The 17,487-nt window shown below is 34.8% G+C and overlaps 2 protein-coding genes and 1 long non-coding RNA gene across 5 annotated transcripts; 2 read left to right on the top strand and 1 right to left on the bottom strand.

Annotated features, from left to right (window-relative positions):
• The first annotated feature begins 5,822 nt into the window (after positions 1–5,822).
• Positions 5,823–8,859, top strand: LOC141717762 (ferredoxin--NADP reductase, leaf-type isozyme, chloroplastic-like). The gene is made up of 9 exons (XM_074519959.1): positions 5,823–6,052; positions 6,345–6,579; positions 6,702–6,835; positions 7,136–7,214; positions 7,423–7,514; positions 7,642–7,719; positions 7,976–8,038; positions 8,133–8,367; positions 8,477–8,859. The coding sequence occupies exons 1-9, from the start codon at positions 5,948–5,950 to the stop codon at positions 8,542–8,544; spliced, it is 1,089 nt and encodes a 362-aa protein (XP_074376060.1). The 5' UTR covers positions 5,823–5,947; the 3' UTR covers positions 8,545–8,859.
• A 1,648-nt stretch (positions 8,860–10,507) lies between these two features.
• Positions 10,508–12,761, top strand: LOC141717764 (thaumatin-like protein 1b). The gene is made up of 3 exons (XM_074519960.1): positions 10,508–10,638; positions 10,747–11,446; positions 11,981–12,761. The coding sequence occupies exons 1-3, from the start codon at positions 10,578–10,580 to the stop codon at positions 12,138–12,140; spliced, it is 921 nt and encodes a 306-aa protein (XP_074376061.1). The 5' UTR covers positions 10,508–10,577; the 3' UTR covers positions 12,141–12,761.
• LOC141717765 (uncharacterized) lies at positions 11,383–17,043 on the bottom strand. Of its 3 annotated transcripts, XR_012573752.1 has the most exons (7): positions 16,778–17,043; positions 16,470–16,620; positions 14,677–14,807; positions 13,911–14,169; positions 13,671–13,818; positions 13,397–13,568; positions 11,383–11,490 (listed from the first exon to the last, which is right to left on the bottom strand). It is a non-coding gene; the product is annotated as an uncharacterized LOC141717765 (long non-coding RNA). The 3 variants fall into 3 exon arrangements; XR_012573750.1 differs by having other exon boundaries at positions 13,911–14,807; XR_012573751.1 differs by having other exon boundaries at positions 13,671–13,741; positions 13,911–14,807.
• Between the last annotated feature and the right edge of the window lie 444 nt (positions 17,044–17,487).

The following is a 17,487-nucleotide window of genomic DNA, read 5'->3' as shown; positions in this document are numbered from 1 at the left end:
TATTATCTTTAGAGAGGGAAAGAGCATATATATGATGCAAGGACATCCCAAATTCTCAATAGCCAAGAGGGAAGAAACCAAAAGGTTAAAGAAAGAAGCTGAAAAACTCAAGGCTGACAAAAGAGCACAAGCAAAGCTTGAACAAAAGCTAAAGTCAAGTCTAGTTGAAAATGAGAAAGGAATTGAAGTCAGGGGTGAAGACAAGATTGCAAACTTAGATGAGGTTTTTGGGAGTATATTTGGTGAAAGCATGGAGAAAAAGAGGAATGGCAGAAGGGAAACAGAAGAAAGGCCAAGGCACATAGAAGGAGTGAAGGCAACACTGAAGAAACTAAATCTCTACCTTCCATACCTGAACCCTTTGTTGCTGATCCCACTATAAACATCCATGGTGAACCAATCATCCCAAAAGAGGAACCTATTGATTGGGACACCATCAATTTGCCTACCTTTTTAACCACTCTTCCACTACCAAAGAAACAGAAAAGAAAATCCAAATCTACACCTCCCCTAAACTCTAAGAAATTCACTCAAAAACATAAACCTAACCCTAAGCCACCCATTTCTAAAGATGATTATGTTCACATCTGTGTCATAAAAGAAATTTCAGACATTGAACTCTATCTGGATGAGCTGGAGGATGTAAGGGGAATTGCTGCTTACAGACAGCTACCAGAGAGATTGGTGTTCAGATACAAAGGAGCTGGGGAAAGAACATGGCCTCTCTACAGGATTCTGAATGAAGGCTACTCTACCTTGATCAGAGTCTTTTCAGCCATACAAAAGGATTCTGGCTTTACCAGGACTGCCAAGACTGAAATTCTCAACAAGATTGCCAACATAAGGAAAACTTGGAGGGAGCCCAATGCTTTGCCCAGAACCTTACTCATTCAAGAAAGGGGAACTACAATTCACAAATCACCTCATTGGTTGATGGAATTCAAAGATGATAAAGGAGTCAGAAGATTTTTCAGACTTGAAGACCAACTCAAGATTGCCAGCAATGAAACTCTCAAAGAAATGCAATCTAAGTTGGATATCAGTGATGAAGATGAAGCTGAATTCTTCAGACAACTCCAACTCCAAATTGAGGAAAATGACAAAGGGCTAGGAAAGAAAACCAGGGATCAAAGAAGAAAAAGATGATTTGCTCAGGCTAGAGGAGCACCCTTGGAAACACTGTAAATCTTCAATTACCTTCTAGTACATACACTTTTGCAGCACTTTTAAATTTCTACTTAGTTTCAGTTCATATATTTGTTAAGTGTTTTGTTATCATCAAGTTAACCTTGAATTTATGTCTACAATTCTTATAGACATAAATAGGGGGAGATTGTTAGGAATATATGTGCATTAGTTTGATGATATGTTTAATAAAACACTTAAGTAGAAATCTAGTGTTTGTAGCCTCAACGGATAAGACCACTTTGGCTATCCATTGATGGTGTAGCTTTACTTAGAAATAAGTCTAGCGTTGTAGCACAGTTTCTGAATTTGAGATATAATTCTTAAATGTTGAGGGAAATTATAAGTCATGTTGACTACTAAAGGATATGCAGATAGGAAGGCCAATTGTAAATATTCCATGCCTTGTAATTTTGTATAAATGAAATGGTGTCAACGGATAACTTAAAGACCTTCAACGGATGAGAAACAAAGCTTCAACGGATGTCTCTAAAGCTTCAACGGATAACATCCTTCAACGGATGAGTGCATCAACGGATAGAGCTTCAACTGCTAACACATCAACGGATAAAGCCATCAACGGATGAAGGCTTCAACGGATGTTCTGTTAAATAGCAGTTGACAAGTGGTAGTTGTACCTACAAACAGAGGCACATGGGTTGACAGAGACAACTGAGATGTGGTAGCCTATTTCAGGAACATCAGAAAAAGCAGTCGTTCTACTCTAGTATAAAGAGGCAAAATAGTCAACAATGCACTGGAGTAAAATGGAGAAGAAACAAGTGGAGAACTTATTTTATTATTGTACTTTTTATCTTTGTCTTCACTTGTAAACTTGGTGTTATATAAACCAAGTAGCAGCTAGTAATTAGAAGAAGAATTTTTCCAGAGCTGTTTAGAAAAATCTTGAGAAAAATTATCTAGTTTGTACTAGGATGCAGCTGTGATCAACTTCTTGAATCAGAGATTTTCTGAAATACCATCTCTGGTGGAACAACAAATCCACCAGAAAAGTTTTTAAGGTCTGTTGTGTTCTGTACTTTTGTGCTTGAATATATATCTGTCTGTATTAGCTTAAAGCAATTCACACACTTGTTTATCTTAAACACATAGCCTTTGAAACTGCTCAAAACTTGAAAAAGTTTTGAGATTTACATTCAACCCCCCTTCTGTAAATCTCATTGTTAGTTCACTAGGAATAACACAGTTAAACTTCAATTCATTCCTCTAGCATTAGCTTCCTCCATCATTGCCAATTGCATCAGCACTTCTTTGCATGATACATGATATAAGGTGCAATATCACTGCAATTTAATAGTATTAACTGCAGCAGTCCGAGCCAAATGTATTAGCCATGTAGCCAAGGAAAGCTAGCATTGCAGTCCAACACAATGTCGATGTTACCACCAAATTCTTCTCACTCAGGTGAAATATATCACTATATGGGTTGAACTGTGAACCTTTCTTCCCTGGACTTTTGCTGATATGTTATTTATGTAGATTATACGTAGAAATTATGAGCTTTTATGTTCTAAGAACTTAGAGACATATGTTAGCTTCTATCAAAACAGAGATGAATTCTCACCAGATATGAAGATATGCAAATATGGGAAAAGAAATCTTGAATCTCAGAAGTTTAATGTGGACCGACAAACTTTTATATATCTTTTCTGGTAGCTAAAACCAAAATAAAAAACATTGATGCACATTTTATTATAAGGAACTGTGAAAAAATAATTCTTGAGTTATAAGTATGAGAGTGAAGAAATTTTACAGGAACCCAAGATTCATCCTTCTCAATATTTCCATGATTCTGATGGTGAGTTATGTGGCTGATTCTCCTACAGGAACTCACCTTTGTAATATTTTACAAAATTACGTAATGCTCAGAGTGCAATGCCATCGTCAGCAATACCAAAATAACAACAAAATCTCTCATGACATAACTAACAGACCTCCAAGGATTCTTAACCCAACAATGCTTGGAAATAGTACAAACATATTATCAATATAAAAAATAACACTAAAATTACATAAAGAAAGGAGTGCAGAGACAAATTAAAAGAAAAACAGAAAAAGAAGAACTATGATGTACTAACCTGTTTGTTCATTAACAAATGAAACTCAATTAAAATCTACATGTAACCTGCAAAAAGAAAGAGATAAAATGAGATTCTGAGATTTGAAATTTGAGAGAAGAAGAATAACAGACGTATAAATATCAATAATTTAACTCAATTTACAAATCAAGGAGTGATAGTTTCTATAGATAAGTATGAAATTCAAATTTAAAAATATAACAAATAAAGGAGTAAATCATGCATGATTGATTAGTCTAAAATCTTTTTCCATAGATAGCTTGCTTTTTGAATTTCAAATTATAAATGTAGATTAAGAATATTTATACAAACATACCAAATCAATACAAAAAAATAATACTAAAATTACAAAAAAGAAAGAGTAAAAGAGACGACATATCAAATCAATACAAAAAATTATACTAAAATTACAAAAAAAGAGTAAAAAGTCGAATAAAAAGAAAAAAAAATGAAAATAGAAGAATGAGAGAGATAAATGTCTGATATAATTTGAAATAGTGTTTTTTGAAGGTAGATATATTTGAATAGATAGTTTTATCGTATTGGTGGCTAAAATTGTGGATCTTGAGTAGCACACATATAATATTAATTGGGTAATTTGAATGGATATGAGATAATTAAGGAAATTTGAATTTAAAAAAAAAAATTGAATGTGTAAATAAAGAATGAGAGAGAATAAGGAAACCAATAATTATCATTGAATTAGTGTTGTAACAGATGTGAGAAAATCATGCAAATCTTTCCTTAAATAAGATGTTTAAATTTTAAAATTCAAATTTTTTCCATGTTTAGTGTTTTGATGGGTAAAAAAATGGGTAAACTTATATAAATATATCCATGAATATATATATTTTATACTTAATATAGGTCATGGGTAAATTTATTTACCCATTGGGTAAATTTTGTGAATATATCCATAAATCTAGTGATTTTATACTTAATATGGGTTATGGATACACATTTGGAAAATGGGTAAATTAAGTAGTAGTTATTAAGAATATATAGATATAGATACATCTTTTCATTGTAATTTGTTTTTTATTCCAATTTTTGTTTGAAGTTAACCTCGAGCTTTTTATTCCGGTAAAAGTTAATATAAAAAAACTAATATGAAAGTATTTGTAGAGATAAAGGAAAGAAATGTTTACGGAAATTTAGCAAAACAGTTCCTCAAAATGGAGCAAAAATGTGTACAAAAGCATCCACATTAACATGCAAAAATGAAAAGAAATGGTACTAAAAGGTTCAAGACAGCAACACAAGTAATTTTCTTATCCTCACACCCGCCACTGCAATTGTCTTAACAGCTCCTCCGCCCAATTTATGGATCAACCTATCAAAATATCCAACACTGTCTCTCAGTCCTACAAGTTTGTCACTATTTAGGATTTTTATATGCAATGATTCTGATATCTTTTCCAATGCAAGAATCACACATCAGTTAACCTTTTACTATTACGATGATTTTACTTCAATGACGAATAAAAGTGTTCCCAGTTGGGCTTCTGTTGGTTTGGCGATATGTTCGTCCATTGCTTTACTTCACTTGTATATATTTGGTAAGATATTTGCGCATTGAGTTACTTATTTAATTACATGGTTGATGGATACATGATTCTAATAAATTTTAACATAAATCATGGTTCGTGATTTACAATTATAAATTAGTCGTTTTTTAAATTATGTACACATCTTTTTATTGTAATTCAGATTTTTAATATAAAAAAAATTTGAAGTTACTTCTAACTAGGGGTTTAATCGAGCCGACCCAAGTCAAATACTGTTAGACTCGACTCGAACTAGATTAAAAATATCCGGGCTTGAGCTCGAACTCGAATTCGATCGAGCCTTAAATTTTAAACATAAAGCTCGGCTCGTAAAAAGTTCGATAGGCTCAAATTTAGCTTGAAAATTCAAATCCATTTCACCAAATATTGACAAAAGCTTGAATATGATCGGTTCGGATCGAGTTCGATTAAATATAAAAAATATAAATAAAATATTTATACAAAATATTTTTATATTAAAATAAATTAAAAATAGGAAAGGTTTCGATAAGGCTTGCGAATCTTACGAGCCGGGTAATTTGAAGTTCGAGCTCGGCTCGGTATAGAATTCGAATATTTTTCGAGTCGAGCTCGAGTAGTTCACGAATAGTTTGATTCATCTACACCCCTACTTTTAACATTTTATTACGGTAAAAATTAATATCGAAATATTTGTCGAAAAGAAACTAAGAATAATACTACATACCCAAAATATTTCCCAAAGAAGTTTCAAAAATGATAATCATTTTTTTATTCGTGAATTCATATTAATATACGAATTACTCATCTTATTTATAAATAAATATTCAATTACATGATGACAACTTATTATTCGGAAAGTGAGGTAACGATTTCTGAGACTCCGGGATTTTCCTAAAACTAATATCAAGGTATATGTTGAGATGAAAGAAATCTACACCATTAAGATTTTAGCATTACATAAAATTTACAAAAAACCTCACCCGCCACAAGTTATTTTCTTATCCTCACACCCGCCACTGCATTTGTCTTAAAAATCTCCTCCACCCAATTTATGATCAACTCTTCTTCTTTACTTGCAACTTTACTGGCGTCAAAATACATTAATATTTTCTATATTTTCTCTCATTTACAACAATGGCTACTACATTTACTGCTGCAGTTTCTCTCCCTTCCTCTAAAACTACTTCCATTTCATCAGGAACATCTATTTTATCTACTGACAGACTTAGCTTTGCCAAGGTATCCATATTTTTATTATCAGTTCTTTTTTATTTTTTCCCTATGTTTTGAACTCGTGACAATTTCGGGTTTCAGATTGTGTTCGTGTTTCTCCACGTGTCCGTTTTAAAATTTGATAAAAATAAATGAATAAGTTTAAAGAAATATGATTTTGAGAAGAGTGCTATTTTCATGTCATATTTGGATTAATCAAGCCGTTTCATTTCATTTTCTCATTTTAATCAGTCGTGTTGCACATTTTTACAAATAGACTGGTTTTCTGCTGGTTTTAATATAGGTTTTAATGCTGTAGGTTCCTTTGATATATAGAAATGTATCTAGTCGCAGTAAAGTGGCATTGATCAGAGCTCAAGTGACAACTGAGGCTCCAGCTAAAGTTGAGAAGGTTTCCAAGAAAGTAGATGAAGGTGTGATTACTAATAAATTCAAGCCCAAGGAACCTTATGTCGGTAAATGCCTTCTTAACACTAAGATCACTGGCGATGATGCTCCCGGCGAGACATGGCATATGGTCTTCAGCACTGAAGGTGTGTAATTTTCCCTTTGGATTCTTGATCATGAAGAGAAGTTGTATCTGCGACTATGTATTATAACATAAGTATCTAGTAATTTGGGTGATTGATTTGTTGATTGGGATTTGATCTAATAGGGGAAGTGCCATACAAGGAAGGGCAATCCATCGGGATTATTGCAGACGGTGAAGACAAGAATGGGAAGCCTCACAAGCTCAGGTTGTACTCAATTGCTAGCAGTGCTCTTGGAGATTTTGGCGATTCCAAGACTGTAAGATTTTTAATCCCATTTCATGGTTCAAGTTTTATAGGAGTTATGCTATAGCAACATTGTATTATCATGATCATCAAATTCCATAGTTTGAAGTTAGGCCAGCCCCGAATGAATTACATATTCTATTTAGCTTCAACACAAACAATTTTTTGGAGCATGATCATTATGTTTTGAGGCATCAATTTTGCAATTTGAGCTCATAATTAGTTACGAACAATGTTATATTCTTTGTTCTGTTCTCTTCAATGTTCTTCGTTTCTCTTGAGGCTTGAATTGATTGAATTCAACATTTTACAGGTTTCATTGTGTGTCAAAAGGCTCGTCTATACCAATGACCAAGGCGAATTAATTAAAGGAGTTTGCTCAAATTTCTTGTGTAAGCATGCAATCACTCTTTCGATTGATGGCAATTGGTCTTATTATACTATATTCTAGTAACATCTTGGTATATAAATTTAAGTGAAAAAAACATGTCCTTTTTTTTCCTAAGCTTGTGCTCTTAACGCTAGTTAAATGTTTAGCTAAGCAATTCTTAACAATTTGATAGACTTTCTAAAACTGATATGTTCACCCTCGTATTTCAGGTGATTTAAAGCCAGGGGCTGATGTTAAGATAACTGGACCCGTAGGAAAAGAAATGCTTATGCCTAAGGATCCCAATGCAACTGTTGTCATGGTACATACTGCTCAGAAATTGATCATTGAAATGTGAAAATACTGCTAGTGCACATTTTAGTATTGCAGCTTTTCAGTTCAATAGGTTTGAATCTTCTTTTTACTAGCTCTTTTATTTATGAATACAGCTTGCTACTGGAACTGGAATTGCACCTTTCAGATCCTTCTTGTGGAAAATGTTCTTTGAGAAGCATGACGATTACCAGGTTCGTACTTCAAAACCTTTTGACCTTGTATATTCTGACATTGCATAGCAATGCACCAATAAGAGAGGAACTTTTATTCATCTCAACATCAAGAAGATGCAAAATGATATAATGGAAAAAACATGCGATGTACTGAACTTTAATATCTTTCTATTTGTAAAACAAATACTTAAAAACTTTAAGCCCTCCATCTGTCATTGTATATGTAGTAACCAACATTTTTATCAGTCTATAACTTGAATCTTAATCAATGCAGTTCAATGGCTTGGCCTGGCTTTTCTTGGGTGTGCCTACAAGTAGCTCGTTGCTCTACAAGGAGGTGAAAAATTCTTAACTCAAAAAATCACCTTATACAATTTAAATTTTCACCAACTAAAGTGAGTTTAACATCATTCTTGTTGTTTTGGGGACAGGAATTTGAGAAAATGCAAGAGAAGAAACAAGAAAACTTTAGACTTGACTTTGCAGTGAGCAGAGAACAAACAAACGCAAAAGGAGAAAAAATGTACATCCAGACTCGCATGGCTGAATATGCAGAAGAGCTCTGGGAATTACTTAAGAAGGACAACACCTTCATCTATATGTGTGGTTTAAGAGGAATGGAACAGGGAATTGATGACATTATGGTACCATTAGCTACTAAAGAAGGTATGCATTTCAACATAATGACTTCATTTAGACTTATAACAAAATAATGTGTTCCTTTCTCTTGATCACATTTGAGAGTAGTTTTTTATTTTTATTCATGGATTATCAGGTGTTGATTGGACCGAATACAAAAGATCCCTCAAGAAGGCAGGACAATGGAACGTAGAAGTATACTAATTTCGAGTTTCTTGTACAAATGTATGCCTATATAAAAATCTCCATGCTCAATCTATATTTCACTTTGCTCTGCATTCTGTAGATAGACAATCAAGTTTCTTGGCAACACTTCTTTTTTGTATTCATATTTCCGCTCATCTATACCATGTAGACCTATTGTCTCGTTTGTTGTCCTTTTTTTCGGAAACTGAATATTTGAGGGCCTGGATCATACAATATAGTTGAAATGTGGAATATGACTTCTTTAAACACTTTGTAACTACATATAGACCATATGATACTATTTGTGTGCAATAAATGCTTTTTACTGTTTGATTTTGTTGCCCACTAGAGCAGTGATAGACGAGGTTTGTTTTAACACCATAACCAAATCGCCGTCATGTGTATGAATTGAAGAAAGCATGCAGTTTCTCTGATAAGTTTGAGATCCTTAGCAGTAAATTGGTGATAGTAAATGTTTTTATTATTCAGAACTCAAATTGACTAGTGAGAGTAGAACATTCATAATTAATAACATGACTGGTGAAGTGTTGATGAATAAGCAAAAATATTTGCATGTAAGCAAGAAAGCTGAAAGAAAGATGAAAAACACCTGTTTTGTGTGTGTGTGGGGGGGGGGATTCTAAATAAACCGTATAATAGATAGAAAGATGGATAGGAGAAGCCAGCAATGTTAAATCTAAAAAAACAGAGTCCATTCCAAAATTTTGATATCTAGCTAGGGGTTTCTATTTGGCTTGTTATGATCTCCTTGGCTTGTTAGATGATTTCCTAGGCTTAAGACTGGGGGGGGGGGGAGATCATCAAGATTGAAGATGTTCCCAGATCTAGAGGCGTGGTACTCGGATTCAATGAACACAAAGTCTTGGTTCATTAGACCTGATGATTGGTGGCAACCATCTCTTTGGTCACCATTCTGAATTTCCGATATCATTCTTAATACTGAACCCTCTTCCCCAGCCATTTGGTGGCGTATGATGACGTTAGAGAATGATAGAACTAAGGCTGTTAAGGTTTCTGGTCAATAGAGTAGCTTTTAACAAATTTATTAATATTGATAAAAAAATGTTGTCAAACATGTTGAAAAATGTTGTCAAACATGTCAACTACAAGCTTAGCCCAAAGAAATCAATATGAAAAAAATACCCAGGTAAGTGAGTCGTGACTGTTGAGTAAGAAGGGAGGGTAGTCATAGTTTACACTTCAGCAGAAACAATCTTTAATCTCAGTAAAGAGACGCCTTAAGAATAGTAGTTTGAAGCCAAATAAAATGGTTGATCCTTCATATACTCGAGGAGGTATTGACAAGGACCGGTGTGACACTGCGACTAGTTTCTTCAAAACAAGGAGCTAGTTGATTTAGAAAATGTCTAAAAATGGTTTCAAGTTCAACCTGCTCCCACCATCGTCGCGCTGCTAGATGATGGATGTAGCCCAGTTATCCTCCGTACAGAAGGCGAATCGTCCCCTACGCTTTGCCAAGGGTGAAAAATGGTCTTCACTCTTCATCACTGGACTTCTAATAAGGGGGTAAAAGTAAAATAATAAATCGACAAATTATATGCATAAATCCGTCACTGCTGCCTGAGAGTTACGTTAAATCATATTCTACTTGCGGAACTTGGCCTCTACTGCAAACTGTATTCTATATTCTAAGAACTAAGAAGTAACCATACGCGTGAACTGCCTGGAATCTGCTTCTTTTAGACCATGCAATCAACAAATCTCTCTTCGTAATCAACGAGAAATCCCCTGTTCATATTTTATATTTAGAGAGGGAAAGAGAGGTGCCGACCTTCACACGTTTGTTTAATTTAAATACTGTTGATGCATACTTGATATAATATTATTCCACCGTCATTTTACTCTCTGTATAAATATGTGTACAACATGATATAATCATAAACTTCATCAGGCAGTGCACATCACACAAACGCAACTACTTAACCCTGTTCTAGCATTTCCTATCATCATCAACAATAATCCTCTTCCCCGATCAACTATCGTATAGATTTTTCGTGTTTCAAACAATAATGTCTATGTCTCGATACTTCAGCTTTATCTGTTTCTCTCTTCATCTTCTAATCTATTCAGGTAACGAAGTTCTACATGCATAGGATAAATGTATGAAGTTACTATCCTATTGTGTTTATGAACTAGTGAATTGTGTATTTAACTTCATTGTATGAATCATTCTTGTAGGTACCGTGTACTCTGCAACATTCACACTAATCAATCAATGCAGCCATCCTGTGTGGCCAGGTTTACTCTCCGGTGCTGGCACTCCTCCTCTGTCTACCACAGGCTTCCTTCTCTCTCCCGGTGCTTCTAACTCTCTTTTTGTACCCCTTTCCTGGTCCGGCAGAATCTGGGGACGAACTCTATGTACGCTTGATGCCACAGGTAAATTCAGTTGTGCCACTGCTGATTGTGGCTCGGGAACTGTAGAATGTGCTGGCACTGGTGCCATTCCTCCAGCCACTTTAGCAGAGTTCACGCTAAATGGCGCTAATGGTTTGGATTTCTATGACGTCAGTCTTGTTGATGGCTATAATCTCCCAATGACAATAGTGCCTAGCGGTGGAACTGCAGGAAACTGTTCAACTACCGGTTGTTCAGCTGAATTGAACGGTCCGTGTCCAATGGAGCTGAAGGTAATCGGAGGGGAAAGTGGGAGTGAAAGCGTGGCCTGCAAGAGCGCATGCGAGGCTTTCGGGGATGCCAAGTATTGTTGTAACGGGGAATATGGGACGCCTGATACCTGCAAGCCAACAATTTACTCCGAGTTTTTTAAGAACGCTTGTCCACACGCTTATAGTTATGCTTATGATGATGGTACCAGCACTTTTACGTGTGCCTCTGCTGACTACACCATCACATTCTGCCCTTCCCCTGCTCCCGGGTATGTAATTTTCTGCTTTCATTGCTCATGTCAAGTTATCAACCCTGCACAATCAAATTAGATACATTAAAACAGTGCCAATAATGCATATCTGTACATACCTCGAAATCATGGCCATTTCAAAAGTCGCAGAACTAGCAGATGGTTAGGCTTTAAATGGTCGGTGGCGGTATGCTTCTCACGTTATGTAGTCGTACTATTTTATTGCATATGTGTTTACAGTATTGTATAGTTTACAATATGAGCATTGTTTATATAAATTAAGCACCGTCCAGTTATCATTTGAAACTACTATAGATTATAATCAGTCCAAACTCCTAAGATGGTATAGTTTACTATATCTGTATTGTTTTGTGACTGAAGGTTTGAGTCCAACAAATGTGTGAATGAATGTGCTTCAGTAGTTAAATATTACTATTGCAGAAATACAGATCAGCAAAACTTAGTCTGTCTTGTATGTCATTATAATATGAACTGTACTGTATGATTATCATTGAATTCACTAACACCGACAATGACAAATTTGAATTGCAGGCGAAAATCATCAGGAGGGCCAGCAACAGCCGCATTTCCAGTCCCCAACAGCTCATTAGCTACTAAGTTGCTCGTCGTTAATCCATGGTCTACATGTTATATACTACTTTTCATTTACCCGATTCTTACAATAATGTTTGGGCACTTCTTGCTGATCTAGTCTGAAGTAGCTTCTATCTAACAAGTTTCGTCCCCACAATGTAAAGAAAAAGGAGAGATTTTTAACTGGCTAGCTTCTAACTGGATTGCTGGTCCTGTGGAGGTGAAGGAGATGCTTGAAGTTGTCAACTTGAGCCCCACCCCCACAATCCTTGACCTCTTCAGCAGCCGGCAGCCTGCATGAGTGTCTGCATGAAGACAAGGACTTTATACACTATTCACAAAGCTGCTATCCTGTCTTGTACCTATGGACATCTTTCCCTAAAGACTAATTAAGTTCTTTGTCTTTGAACTTGGACGAGGATCTTGAAAAATTACGATCAAAACAGGAGACTAGATTGACTGACAGATGTTCATATTCAAGGGAGAACCAAGTCTCCAGAGGTCACCAGTTCCCTGAATTTCAATATACCATATGCTATTTGTTACTTCTATTTCTATAACATAAATATAGTTAGCTAAACTTGTCAAAAGTGTCATGTGCCACAGTTGTGTGAACTTGTGTAACCTATCTCGAGACTTATATGTAAACTTCTAAAATGGATTTATATTATATTCAATTCAAATATATACAAATTTGCTCCTCTCAGTTTTGGATGGATCCGCCACTTTGCATATTCAATTTGTTTTTCACAGCATCCTATTTATAATATAACCATCACTTTCTAGTTCCTTGTTTATAGTATAACCACCAGAACAGAACTTCCTTGGCACAGAAGCACAGTTGTCACACAACAATGCATGTGATTGCATGAATCATGCAGTGTTACTCATACATTCTCAATAATGTGTCTTAAAGCCGTAGAGGAAGTTGTCGCCTTCATACAGTTACTTTCGAGTATCATACATTAGCCTCAAGTATAATATACATAACACTTGTACATGCATGGAGCTTGCAAGTTTAATGAAAAAACCAGCATGCTTCTATTATGACTTGTTTAAACATGATATCCAAGCTTTTTTGGTGTTATACAAAGGGCAGGTTGCTGGATACGGGATACTCGTAGTTGCACACCACATTCAGGAAAGATAATTATAGAGTTAAAGTGCATTAGGTTTAGACACAATCAGATGTGATGATATAGTATGGTCAGATATTCAGATCCTCGTACCCTGGTAATGAACCTATATAATGTGGAAAAACTATTGAAATTCTAGAATAATTCTCTCTTACGATCAATGTATTACAACTCTACATGAATAACATGGCGATAATACTTGTACAGGAGATAGAATTAACCACATGACTGGACTTACCTGGAATTAATCAGGCAAGTCAATGGATCAGCCTTAATACTCAGCAAGTAATTTTGTGATGGCAACAAAAGGCCACAATTTGAGGTGTCAGAGGATCAAACAGCAGGGTCTTCTGAATTCGTCCGCTCATAAACAACCAATTTTCATCACCCACTATCTCCACTATCACCCACTATTCTCCAGAGGGAAAAAAGCACACCATTAGGTGAGGCAATTAACATATGGAGTATGCTGATACAAAAGTAATTATGTCGTTTTAATTCAAACTTCTTACTTATTTGTGGCATTTTTACGTTTTGAGAGGCAGAGGTCGATTTTTCAATTGAACAAGCGCTGTAGCTGTTCCTAGAAAATGTTCGTGTCATAAAAGCACCTTCTTAATAGCTCTTTCATCCAAATTTACATTACCACAATAGGGCAAACTATCGACAAGTCCAATAACAATATTAACTAAATTACAAATGAAGGAGAAATGATTATAATTTAGTAGACTAAAGAAAACTTCAAAACTAACCAGTGGAAATATTTTGCCAGAGAAACTGCTCCACATCCTCGTTCTGAGCAACTGTATTTTAAGTTTACAGTCTACTTGTTTTCGTTTGTATAGGTGGCAAAGCTATACTTCTTGACCTTGTTCCATATTCAAAGGTTTCAATTTAAGATATTGTAAAAACCTGCAAGTGCTGTTATCAACAGAACCCCCCGCCCCTTAGCAATTTAAAACCATTACCAGTAGCAACTGCTTGGAGTATATGAGCGAAAAAAGAAGAAAACTGAAAAAAGAGGAAGATTAGCAATGAACAGGTGTTGACATGCAACAATATCTAGATAGTAAATACATCACTAATACAGAGTGACGCCGAATAATATGTCTGGCTCGGGAAAGAATAATCTGTAAATCTGAACAGAACTCAAACTACTGATAAAACATTGATGTTATACAAATAGTTGTGAAAAGCATGTTATAAATCTTCTTTACAGTCAAGGCCTAAAGGGTGTTGCAGTATCTGGAAACTTGACACCATATATACAAGGCTAATACTGGGTTATATTGCTTAAAACCCTTATAAAAGCAGTTTATTTAAAAGTCCAATTAGATGTTTATTAGCAAATTTGTTCTACTAATTTCTCGGATATCTACATGAAACACACAGTTCATAAAAATTCGCATCATGTGTAATCTAATTTTCAATATTTCTGAACCCGAAGAACACACCATGATAATCGTTCCAAAATGAAAACCTACACATAGTATCTGTAACCAAATAGGCACCAGTCACCTGAAAAATATTAAAATTGCCAGTTCTCTCTGCACTAAATACTCGTTGCTGAGGAGGGTCCAGTCCCATTTTTCAAAATTTTGGATGTGCTTAATTGATCCATCATCTGTGCATGTTTCATCCTTAAGTACCTGACTGACAATATAACCATCAACAGGCATCTGCAGATACCGGGGAACAACACAGAGTAATAGAGAAACGTGTCCATCAAAGAATCATGGTAATAAAAGGTAGAATTGCAACTTGCAACCATAGCTTAGTTATTAAGTAAAAAAAGAAGGAGATAGAACATGAATTTACTTTTTCATAGCCAAAGTGTGAAAGTCTACTGCTATTAGCAATGTGATATGACTCGCTTCTACTTAAGCTAATCACTCCAGAATGCAGCCCATAATATAACTTCTCGATATTGAATCTGTCGGACTAGCTGCAAGTTACAATTTTTCTAGTTCTTTATCTGCCATTTTCTTTTATATTCAAGGCCTCCTAGATCTGTACTCCTTATATGTATCAAACATTTTATCCCAGTCATAATCCCTGTTCAAAACTTTAAAGAATGATACTGCAACAAAATGCTCAAGAACCTGCATACTCATTGAGAAATGCATGATGAAGATTTGAGATGTAATAAATCCCATTAAAATATGCAACCTACTGCAGACAGGTTAAAGAGAAACTGTTGATTTATTAGCAACAATTAGACCACATTAATCTCCAAGTGCCTTTTCTTGACACATAGTTCTTTACAAACTGGCAGCCTATACCTTGCAACATCAAAACCAATTACGGAGCCTCAACTGTCCAGGAGGTTCGGTATTATACATAGCTTATCACCTAAACATGGCCAACAATTAAAGAAACGGAATGGGGTAAATCTTTTATTGTACACGTAAGAAAAGAAACAAAGGAGGAACCTGATCATGTCATCAAGAAAGTATAGATTAATTAATTAAAGCAAGTCCTGACTCAGATTCTTGACTCAGCTGCAAGAATTGCCTGATATAGATCTTTCTATATACATTTATTTACTTGTTAACAGTAATGTATATTAATGGATTAAAGAGGATGATTTCATTTAAATAAGTCTTAACACACACAAAATGTAAAGAGGGTGATTATATTTAAAGACCGTGGACAACATAAGTCTTAACACACACAATTTGTTTCTTGAAAATGGGAAAGTGGGAAAACAAGCAAGAAATGGAAACCGTAATCGTTACATAATTCTCTTGATCCAGATAAATTTAAATTCCGTGTTCTGATATACTTTGATGGACAATCTTTTTTAATAAAAAGGCGGTTCAAGGTTTTTGATTTTTTAACATGAAGTGCACAACCCGAAATTCAAAAATAAATGCAGCTCCAGATGCTGCATCAGTTCCATACGAGTGATCTCAATAGAAGTCCACACTAACTAAATTTTATTTGAAGCAAAAATAAAAGGGGAAGATAATATCTAGATGACGTTGTAAGAAACAGTTTTGGGAAAATAGTTTCAGTTATTTTAGTGACTAGTTGATCAATCAGATCAAGAAACTATTGAATGTGACAAGATAAGAAAATGACTTATGGACATAAAAAACTGAACTTGAAAATGATAGCTAAACAAAAGGTGGAAAGTTCATGAACGCAAGTACAATACAACAGAAAGTTTAGATTTCTTCACAAGTTTGCTTCAATAAAACATATGCTTTCATAAGCCAAGACAAAAACCGCAAGTTACATCTTATTAAGAATTATATGCAGATATAGACCAAGATAAGCATACATCAATATTAAAATTTAATGATCACCTTTCGTCTCAATAAGCCTTTGACTTAGCAATCACAACATGAAGTGAAAGCAGATAGAAATGAAGCAACCATTCCACTATCTGAATCTTGCATTTCATTTCAGCTTCAGTATCTTCCAGATAAGCCTCACAGCCAGTCAGCCAGGTTGTACCTTCAAAGGTCAAAACTTTACATTAGCAAATTAACATGATACATCACAGACATACAACATAAAACTAATGGAGCACTCTATGGATTAGAGAGGTTGTTTCCGCGAAAATCGAGATTAAACAGTAGCAAAAAGAATCAGAATTAATGTTTTCACAAACCTTATATAACATGAAGTGGAATCAGTGGCAGTGTAACTGTGTAAATGGAGGGATCTAATCCATTTTTGTCAAGAAAATCAAGAAATGCTTCCGGCAATTTCAGGCTTGCTGGTTTAATGTCCATGGACTATATAATAATCCAAACATGTCAATCATATAAGCATCCACCAAACAAAACCCCCCAAAAATCTAATACTAAAACCCTGCTTTTCTTTAACAATTGTAGCACTAGCAGGCCAGGCTGAAAGCTTCACCTTTGGCACTGGGTTTAGTTTAGTAATAAACATTATTTTATTATTAGTAATTAGTAATATAAATTAAATATTATACTCTATACATTAAATACAGATATAACTTTTTTTGCATCTGAAATTAACTATTGATATAGTCTGTATTGAATAGTAAATGGAATGATACAATAAGACAATGATATTGATTGTTAAATTATTGTTCTCACTTTAAAATTGAACATATTTTACAAGATTTTTGTAACCTTAGCAGATAAACATAGAACAATTATAGTTTTACAAAATTGGAGGCAATTTTAATCATTTTGGTATGCTTTAATGAGGTAAAATTGTTCATCTTGAAACATTATCATCCACTTCATACTATCATTTTTTGCACTTGTAATTATATATATGCATGATACTTGAAGTAGATTGTGAATTAGGTGGTGCCAGTACAAGAATTAAGAGCTCTGGGTATGA

This window comes from Apium graveolens, chromosome 4, assembly GCF_009905375.1.
Source record: "Apium graveolens cultivar Ventura chromosome 4, ASM990537v1, whole genome shotgun sequence".
Taxonomy (NCBI): Eukaryota; Viridiplantae; Streptophyta; class Magnoliopsida; order Apiales; family Apiaceae; genus Apium; species Apium graveolens.
This window is presented reverse-complemented; position numbering and strand designations above follow the sequence as displayed.